The following is a 10,216-nucleotide window of genomic DNA, read 5'->3' as shown; positions in this document are numbered from 1 at the left end:
TATTTTATATTCTTATCTTTCCAATTTTGATTAGGGGCTCATAAAGGACTGCTCATCAACGGTTTTGGGGTGGTCTACATATTTAACGGTTGTGATTTAAATTGGGATTAATATATTCCTTAAAAAGCAAATAAATATTTTAGTTGGTAAAGGCACGGCGAGCATCTCCAACCGTTGTCTATATATATATAATGTGTCATGATGAATTTATCCAAAAATTTAAGATTATTTATTTTTACTTCTAAGGGTTATTGGAGAAAAGAAATATGCTGATGTGGATGTGTAAAAAGGTTGTGTAAAATAAACAATAATTTTATACACTGGTGACGCAGAAGTGTATCTTAACAGACTGCTGGAGATAAAAAAAAAAAAAAAATTACATATCATACGTGTTAGTGTATATTTTACACAAAATGATATTTTAAGAGAATGTTGGAGATGCTCGAAAATCTAGGGCAGCAATCTGGATAGATTTGAGGCATAATTTGAGCCCAACTCACCATATGAATTGTTAAACCCAAGCCCAACTCTAACCATATCTTCAATCCTAACTACTCAACCCGAACCCAATCCATCCATCTTTTTACTTTTAAATTCGAGCTTGCAACTCGGGCTTAGATTCCGGGTTAAAAATCTGGGTTACTCATATGGCTAATATTCAAACCTAAAATTTAATATAATCTTGAATTAGTTTTAGATTAAATTACTCTTAAATAAGAAAAAATTTAAAAATATTTTGTACATTTTTAATAAATTACAAACAGATTCTTAGAAAATTAATTCTCCTAAATGTTAACATACAATAAATTAAGATTTAACAAAGGAAGTTGAAAAGAAAAAAGGTAATCAAAGATAAAATACTATATATAATGTATTTAAAAGTAAAAATATATATGAAAATAATATTAGAATTCGAGTTTAGGTTCGCTCAGGTTGCTAGCACTTTAACCTAAACCCAACCCTATTTAAATTCGGGTTAATATTTTTCAACTCAAGCCCAACTCTAATTATAAAAATAATTACCTAAGTCTTTGAAAAATCGGGCCGAGCTCGGGTTGGGTTCAGGATGCCCAACCCAAGTTGCACCCCTTCTAAAATCTCCTTGTTCATTGTAGTAAAGCATGTAGAAAAAAATATTTGGCGACATGGAATCAAGGCTTTCAAAATATTAATTTCATGTATGGTAAGTGCATAAAACTTGCTATTTTATACTCAATAATAAATTATTAATTAATATTTTTTTATTAAATAGATGTTCTTATCCCAATTCAAATAGCAAAAATATGATTAGACGGTCAATCAAAATCAAATTCAAAATTGATTTTTTTCTATCAAATCAACATATCAAGCCAAATTGAAAAGCATATCAAGTCAAATTGAAAATCATCAAGATTTTAGGAAATATTTTTAAAATTTTTTATTTTATTTTTACTCCTGTAATTAGAATTTTCCCTCATAATAGTTTCATTCTAAATTTTATAAATAGGAACATATGTAGATGAGGTGGGATATACAGAGTTAGTAAGAGAAAATAATAAAATGTTAGAGATTTTTTGTCATTAATTTCTTTATCGTAATTCTTTTTTAAGAAGAGAATGTTATTTTTTATTTATGTTCTTGTTAATATGCTAACTTAAACACCTCATTTCGAGGGAAAAATGAACATGGGTAAAATATAAATATTTTTATCTTTTATTTCTTGTGTAAATTTTTCCTTTTATTTCTTATGTAAATTTTCCTCTTAAAAATATTATTTTTATTCTTCTATTACGTGTTCTTAGATTGATAAAAAAAATTAGAGGGAGATTGTTTGTTTTTGCCAATTAACGGTAATTCAGAAAATACCTAATTCTATTTATAACGGTTCATCTTTCCAGTGTTAAATATTTACTTAATCTAATATATATTTGGTACGTTAAATATTTACTTAATCTGATATATTTTTGGTAAGTAAAAGTAGACATTTTCTGAATTACCATTAATTGAAAAACATGAAGAATATCCTCCCTTTAATTTTTTTATCAATCTAAAAACACATAATAATATTCTTAAAGAAGAAAATTACACAAGAAATAAAAGATAAAACCATTTATATTTCACTACTCTTTCCCTTGAGATGAGGTGTACGTTTAAACTAGCATATTAAAAAGAACATAAAATAAAAAAATAAAAATGTTCTTCATAAAAAAGAATTATAAGAAAGAAATTAAAGATAAAAAATCTCTATAATTTTCTCTCACTAACTATGTACATCCCACCTCCTCTCCATATTAGGAGGGAAAAATTCTAATTACAAGAGGGAAAATAAAATAAAATAAAAATTATATAAAATATTGTTGCTTTCCAATTTGAGATATGTTTTCCAATTTGGCTTGATATTTGCTGATTTGATAGGAAAAAAACAATTTTGGACTTGATTTTGACTCGTTGTGTAATCATATTTTTGCTTCATCTTCTCATCTTCTCGTTCCGAAATCAGCCCTATAAAACATGAAAAGTAAAGGTGATAACATCTATTTAATAAAAAATATTAATTAATCATTTATTATTGAATATAAAATAGCAAGTTTTCTTCTGATTAATTAATCATTTATTATATTAAGAATAATACTTGCCTACTCATCGGTGAGTAGGAAGTTCATACTCACTACCGATGTGTCGTAAAAACATAGTGACAAGTGTCCTATGATAAAAAATAAAAGATTCAAAATGTTATCCGGGTTTAAACCAATATGATTCAAATCAAACCCTAATCCTCTCCCCCTCTCTCATACTCGCGAAAGCACTTCTCACACACTTTTACGGTAATTTGATATTATTATGACGTTTTCTTAAGAAATAATATGATCAAAATCAAATCTTAATATGATATTTTCAATGTGCAGTATAAACATCAAATGAAAAACAAAATGTAAGGGGTTTGCAAATGGGCCTCAACCTTCCACAATCCCTGTGAATGTTGTAGTCAGCCTCTGGCCAAGAATTGGAATTTCCAATACCAATTATTATTTTTGTTAAACATCTCTCCTCCCATGTCCTGACCTCGAATGATTGATTACCTTTTCACAAACAAAGTCTTCTTGATTCTTAATTTCTTAAATTATTGTAAATACTGAAATTTATTTATTTATTTATTATTATTATTATTTTTTCTTCTAAATTTTGATATAGCAGTTAATATGCATGGGGATGAAGGCTGCTGGAGAAAAACTAAGGTGTTGGATGGAAGGTTAAGCGGGGGTGAGAGACAGAATAGAATTGGGCAAGTAGGATAAGATACATAGACATGTTAGGGTTTTGGTAGGGTGAGAAAGATAGAGACGAGAATTATATTAAGATTTGATTTGGATGCTATTGGGTTTAACCCGAATAGCCTCTTAATTATTTATTTATTTATTATTTTGTATTGTTGGACACGTGTCACTCTATTTTTGCGACAGATCAATAGTGAGTATGAACTGTCTACTCACCGGTGAGTAGGCAAGTATTGTCCTTATATTAAATAATAAATTATTAATTAATATTTTTTATTAAATAGATATTTTTATCTCTTCATGTTTTATATGGGCTAATTTCGAAATGAGAAGAAAAGAGTCAAAAATATGATTACAATGTCACAAGTCAAATTGGAAAGTAGCAATATTTTAGGAAGATTTTATATATTTTTTGTTTTATTTTATTAATTAGAATTTTTCCCTCTTAGAAATGTACAGAGTTAATGAGAGAAAATAATAAAAAGTTACAAATTTTTTTGTCTTGAATTTCTTTCTTCTAATTCTTTTTTATGAAGAGCATTTTTTTATTTTTTATTTTTTATTTTTTATTTTTTTTATTTTTTATGTTGTTGTTAATATGCTATGTAATGTCTTGTGTTTTCTTTTATATATATATATATATATATATATATATATATATATAATTATGGTATGTATAGTGGTGAGAATTTAAAATAAAATAAAAAAAAGAGAGAAAAGAAAAGAAAAAAAAAGGGTGGGACCCACGCCCCTTTTAAGTGGTTGTAAGACCACATTTGGTCTTAGTTTTCCATCTACTCCCTCTCTCCCGTCTCTGTTTTCTTCTCTGTTCTTTTTTTCTTTTCTTTTTTTCTTCAAGCTTCCATTGTTGATTCCTCTCTCAATACTTACCGGATTTAAGTGCCGTTTGAGGCAAAACGAAGCCCACGACTCAATACTTACCGGATTTAAGTGCCGTTTGAGGCAAAACGAAGCCCACGACGAGCTTTACGCGCTAGTGTAAGCAATTTCAGATTTGGTGCTTCCTAGGGAGTTCGAAATTAGAGACCCACTTTCAAGGGTTTTGTTCAATTTAGAGGTAGGGGCTCTTAATCCACAATTTTCTTGCTCCTATGTAAATTACATCTTCTAAATTGTTGCAGGACATGCTTATTTGTGCTAGTTTTAGTTTAGAAGTAGTTAGAACATCTGTATGTGGTTATCTGAGTGCTTGTATTAAATGTTTTATGTGAAAAACTTGCATATGTAATGATTTATATATGTTCGTTAGGTTACATGTATTATTGTATAAGAGCATGTTGAAATTCCTTGAGAAATTCTTGTGAAATTATGCCTTGCTTACTTAAATTGAGTTGGTTATGGAATGATGAGTATATTCATGGTAATGATGCACTCATGCACTTACATTGGGCATGAAATGGGAGAAATTGTTTTGGAACAAAAAGGAAAATTTTGGTAAAAGAGTTTTTACGAAATGGTTTTATGAAAACCCGGTCACCGCGAGGATACCAAAAGGCCGGAGTGTTAATATAGCCTAGAGAGGACTAGAGAGTCGCCCTAGCGTGGTTGAGCTATCTGGGCGTGGTTGAGCTATCTGGCCCCTCGATGATGCTGCGGGGTTACCAAAGGTTTAGGGACAGTAGACAATCCTCCTCTCGTGCCCCTGCGGGGTCACTAAAGGGAGGGTTGTATTAACGTATGAAAGTGATGGTTTGAAATGTGAAAATGGAGAGCGACATCGGCATGCATTTGCATTCCATGGCATTGTATTGTTTGCACTTGAGTTTTGTTGAAATGTTGTATGATCCCGACATTGTATGATCCCTATTCCTATTGATCTATTCTTTGTATGGATTCACAAGAACACAAAATGCGTGTCTTAAGTACTACCAACTAAGCTTTATGCTCACCCTATTATTTAATAATTTTTTTCAGGAAACGGGAAAGAAGTGGCGGATGACTTTCCACTACAGGCCTAATTTGGATTATAAGACTTCTTTTTGCTATTTTTTGTATTAAGTCCCATATTTTTTTATAAAATCTTAGTTTGTTATATTTGGTATAGAGATTTTGTGAACTCTTGTTATTGTACTATATTTTGGGACTGTAATTATGATAATTTGGATTAAATGGTATGTAAATGTTCCACCATGAGATGAGCCATGTTGAGGTATAATGAACAGATGGATGGAATGTTGGAGTATGTTAATTGTATTTGTGTTGGGACAGGTTAAAAATACATTTAAACAGGTTGTTGTAGGACAAATTTTAGTGAAAGTCATGCCGAATTTTTTTTTTTTTTAATTTTGGCATCAGCTAGGGTCGTTGCATGCTAACTTAAACACCTCGTCTGGAGGGAAAGATGAAGTCACGATGGCTGAAATATAAATAGTTTATCTTTTATTTCTTGTGTAAATTTTTCTGAATATATATATATATATATATATATATATATATATATATATATATATATATATTCTATGTTCTTAAATTGATAAAAAAAATTGGAGGGAGGATTGTTCGTGTTTGTCAATTAATAGTAATTCGGAGAATACTTATTTCTATTTACCAAAGATATATCAGATTAAGTAAAAATATATTATCTCATATATATAAGCTACTGTTATTTAATGCAGTAATTTTTCAAGTTGTAATTGGACGGGTGAAGTGATTTGTTTATAGGAGGAAAATTTATATAGGAAAAATAAAAGTTTTATTTATATGGATATGTGGTAATGGATTTTCATCCCTACTTTTTTCATTATTTGATCAAAAAAAATTTTAATCTAATTTTATTATTCAAAAATTCAAATTCTTTCTCTTTCCCTTAAATTTTTAGTTTTGAAATTGAATTCGGAGTTCTAATCTTCAATGTGTGGTTTAGCCTTTACTTATTCTATACAATTTTTAATTTATTCTCTTATAGGAATTTTATTTTATTTTATTTTTTTATTTTTTATACAAAATATAGAGAAGTAACGGCACAAATATCCATAATTCTACACTCGTCACATAAATAAAATGAATTTTGTTTCTTTTAGTTTTATTTTTCTTGATTATTTGTAAAAGAAATAATAATATTTAACTCATGCAAAACAGATGATTGTTTTATGCTTAATATAATCACATAATTGCATGGGTTTGAAATCATCACTTATTTTAAGAATTGTGATATTTAAACTCAATAGTCTAGCTTAAATGTTGAGTCTTAAATATTTTAGTTGTAGATGCAGTCATAAGTCGTTTTTAATGATATTCAAAATACCTTATCAAACTTGCAATCACATTTAATTGAATAAACACTGAATGCATTCAAAATTAAATGCTAAATTAAATAATCAAATTACACTTTGATTGGATATACGTAACATTTTTCGTGTACAAATCAACAATAACGCCCGAATATTTTGAATGAACATGTCAGTTGATGAGATGTGCTTCACGTAAATATAAAAATAAGATAGATTATGACACACACCCCATCTAATAATTGATAATGTTATAAACATTTCTCTTTTAAAAATAAATAAATAAATAAACAGCTGTCATTTCGAGTTGTGAAGTGCTAGCAATAGAAGTTGAAGGGCGCCTGGGGCTGCAAACCAAAATAAACTTTATGGTAGGACTTTAATAAATGTTTATCTTTATAGAATAAAGTATAATCGACCGTCCTTTTCTACTATATCTCACAATCCCAGCAGACCTGCTTGGCTAGGCAGCAGCCAATAATTGCCACGCATTCGTACACAACTCTCATAAAAAGTCCAAGTTAATTATATCATACTATACTATTACATCATTGAAATTAATTAGAGAGACCTTTTTATCCTAATCTACATTTCTACCCTCCAAATTTTATTTTTTATTTTGATTTTTATTTCCTATTTTTAAAAGTAGGCACTTATCACATCAATGGATAAAATAAGTTCAAATTAAAATATAACATTCAAATCATTATCACGCATGTGTGAATGATATGGTTATGCATTGTAGTAAAATACATTTAGAAGATTCAATTATGATTTACAGTTAAGGTGTAACGTTACACAGACCAATAGGCGAATATAAGTGTAAGTCGGCCGGTTCATTGAAAGACGAACGGGCGAATATAAGTATAAATTGGCCGATTCATTAAACCATGTAACTAACGGTACGAGAGTTTTGAAAAAGGGCTACCTACTGATCACGCAGAGCCATGATCCAACAATCAACAAACACTGCAGGGCAGAGTGCATGACTTTTTGTTAGTACTTCTTTGATCGAAATGGTGCTCCATACATAAATGTCAAAGGAAATTATCCAAAAAAAAAAAGAGGAAGGTAACAAATACAAACAACAGTGACTCTCTTTACTAGGACAAATCTTAGAAGGGAAAATTTTAACTCTCTCTAGATCACTCAACGAACATTAGCAAGGAAAGCTCATTTGAAAATTAAATTGATCAGGGATAGCATAGTCAAACGCTACATCAGGAGCCAGTCCATCTAGTCCAAAATCTAAGCCACTAAAGAAGTCATCACTCAATATCATATCTTGAACTACTTGTTCATCATCTACTTTGCACTCATTCTTTATGGTTTCAGCTTGTAGAAAGTACTGATCATCTTCAATGGTTGTCGGAGATAGAGTGCTTCCAGCTGAAATGGGACTGGCGGTTGGCGTGACAACAAGCTGATCATTGCCGGTACTGGTGGGGCTTCTTTGCCGGGTAGTGCCAGCCAGGGAGCTCCGGCGAGTGGGCTTAGCGTGGCTGTGTTCAGCAGTGTAGGTTACAATAAACATTGTTGGATCCAAATGGCTGCGCTCCACTTGCTTTCTTGCTAAACATCCTTTCAAGCTACTGCACCTGTAATAGCTTCTGGTGTTCCACCAAGCAATATTCAGTCACTAAATTGAAAATAGATTTTGAAGGAATTTGTCTATTATCAGATTTTTTTTCCCTCTAAATCACACACACACACACACACACATATATATATAAAATAAGACATACAACTCTTCCAGAAAAACAACCAAACTGGAGAAAAAACCCAACTGAAAAGGCATTTCCAAAAACCACAGAAACCAAAATACAAGAAGCAACCCAACAATGAAAAATAATCAGATTAATTAGTCCTCGAGTAATAAAAAGGACTCTTCTTATTATCCTATATATACCGGAAAACAATATGAAAATACTTAAAGGAATTAAATCTTAAAAAATCCACCCAACAATAAAGGCTATTAATCTTAGATTTGACAAGTAATCTAAGAGCATGTAAACAAGATAGGTTCTAAGGCGACCATTTAATTAATGGTTAATTTTCTTACATGAATTGCTTGAGTAATCATAAAGGCTATTCTTAGATTTCAAAATAATAATAATACTAATCTACAATAGCATGAGAAAGAGAGCTATATATATATATATATATATACACCTTGGGTAGGGAGATCCTTTGATGGGTTTTTGACCATATTTACGCCAAGCCCACATATCAGAAGAGAGACCATCTGCTGTTACTTGGAGCACCACCTTTTTTTGCTGATTCTTCCTGTTGAAAGGTACTGCAAATTGTTACTAAAATTGGAAAATCTAGTGAAATACTAGTATATATGAACTCCACATACTTAATTCTAACCTAATTTGGAAACACAATACATTTTGTTGTTGGTCTAAAATGGGAAAATTCTAATCAACTATATGAACTGCACTTACCTAAATCTAACTTTGAAAAATGTTTTATAAAACATTTTGTTGTTGGTCTAAAATGGGAAATTCCAGAGAACTATATATATGAATTGCACATACATACCTTTTTCTGTGTTTAGCTTCATGAGAAGAAATACTGGTATCACTGGCAACAATATTTTCAGGGCTAGCAATAGATTGCTTGTCTTGAACCTCTTCTTGCTCTCTCTCTTTCTCTCTCTCTCTCTCTCTCTCTTTCTCTTGTTTGTGAACAGATAGAATAGATGAAGTGCCGAAGATGGTTTGTGGAGAGATGGGGTTAAACATGGGGTAAAAGGGCTTGTATAGTTGCTCTAGCTCATCCAAAACTGTTGCTGTATCATAAAATTCAGGAATACTAGTACTGAGAAAAAGGTCATCGTCTTCTTCGTGTTGTGTGGACAAAGGACCAAACCATTTTGATGGGCTTTCAATACTGGTTGAGCCACTGCTGAACCCTCTAACTACAGCTTGCAAATCCCAATCTTCCATTGCAAACTCACTCATCGTTGTGCAGAGAGATGAAGCTAGAGAGAGATCAATTGGAGAGATATCACAACACTAATAAAAAGGTGGCGCTGACTTTGTGAACAAATATATAAGAGATATATATGGAGAGATACAATCAGATATTAGAGAAGGCAAGTCCTTTTATATATGTATTGCAGAGAGAGTGATTAATATATATAGAGAGGATTTTTTGATCTCTTGCCTCCTTCAAAAGGATTTTGGATTGGGGCTGACTTTTATAAAATGTCAAAGCGAGGCCAAGTGGGGAGAGCCATTACGCGCATTCGTCTTTTACTCGCTTTAATTTTTCTTGTTGACTAAGCTCTTCTTGAGACCAAAAAGTATTAATTAGACTGAGATGTTATTAATTACGAAAAGAAACCTTAGATGATGTATGCATCCGTAAGCAATAATTTATTTAGGGAAACACTTATTATATATATATATAAATCATAAATACTCCACTCGAATATGGTAATTTGGTCCTACCCAATTATCCACTCGAGTAGTAAAATATTTATGTTCGTTTATGTATTTATATTTTATTAATAAATTAAATTGACATTTTAGTTATTTGCACTTAAATGATGATGCTTCAAGACACATGAAAACCATTTTGTATTAGAGTTTTATTATTCGTATCGAAGTGCGCGTCTTGTATACGAGTAAGATACATTTTCAATACAAAAAATGCACTTCGAAAGGATTTAAATTCAAGACCTACCGCTTTCCTCTTCTATTC

At 30.7% G+C, this 10,216-nt stretch overlaps 1 protein-coding gene and 1 long non-coding RNA gene across 2 annotated transcripts; one reads left to right on the top strand and one right to left on the bottom strand.

The window, feature by feature from the left end:
• The first annotated feature begins 4,194 nt into the window (after nt 1–4,194).
• On the top strand, nt 4,195–5,417 carry LOC132286322 (uncharacterized). The gene is made up of 2 exons (XR_009472748.1): nt 4,195–4,332; nt 5,190–5,417. It is a non-coding gene; the product is annotated as an uncharacterized LOC132286322 (long non-coding RNA).
• A 2,164-nt stretch (nt 5,418–7,581) lies between these two features.
• On the bottom strand, nt 7,582–9,667 carry LOC132284342 (WRKY transcription factor 22-like). The gene is made up of 3 exons (XM_059786438.1): nt 9,050–9,667; nt 8,675–8,788; nt 7,582–8,112 (listed from the first exon to the last, which is right to left on the bottom strand). The coding sequence occupies exons 1-3, from the start codon at nt 9,469–9,471 to the stop codon at nt 7,662–7,664; spliced, it is 987 nt and encodes a 328-aa protein (XP_059642421.1). The 5' UTR covers nt 9,472–9,667; the 3' UTR covers nt 7,582–7,661.
• Nucleotides 9,668–10,216: the final 549 nt, after the last annotated feature.

The sequence above is a fragment of the Cornus florida genome, unplaced genomic scaffold, assembly GCF_030987335.1.
Source record: "Cornus florida cultivar Cherokee Brave unplaced genomic scaffold, ASM3098733v1 CherokeeBrave_3.0.0_Hap2_Chr11, whole genome shotgun sequence".
NCBI classification, from domain to species: domain Eukaryota; kingdom Viridiplantae; phylum Streptophyta; class Magnoliopsida; order Cornales; family Cornaceae; genus Cornus; species Cornus florida.
Note: the sequence above shows the minus strand (reverse complement) of the source record. Positions and strands in the feature narration are given on the sequence as shown.

Coding starts and splice junctions, on each gene's coding strand:
- LOC132284342 (XM_059786438.1), bottom strand. CDS start 9,471: ATGAGTGAGTTTGCAATGGAAGATTGGGATTTGCAAGCTGTAGTTAGA. Junction 8,789..9,049: donor GAAGCTAAACACAGAAAAAG/GTATGTATGTGC, acceptor ACCTTTCAACAG/GAAGAATCAGCAAAAAAAGG. Junction 8,113..8,674: donor AAAGGATCTCCCTACCCAAG/GTGTATATATAT, acceptor GTGGAACACCAG/AAGCTATTACAGGTGCAGTA.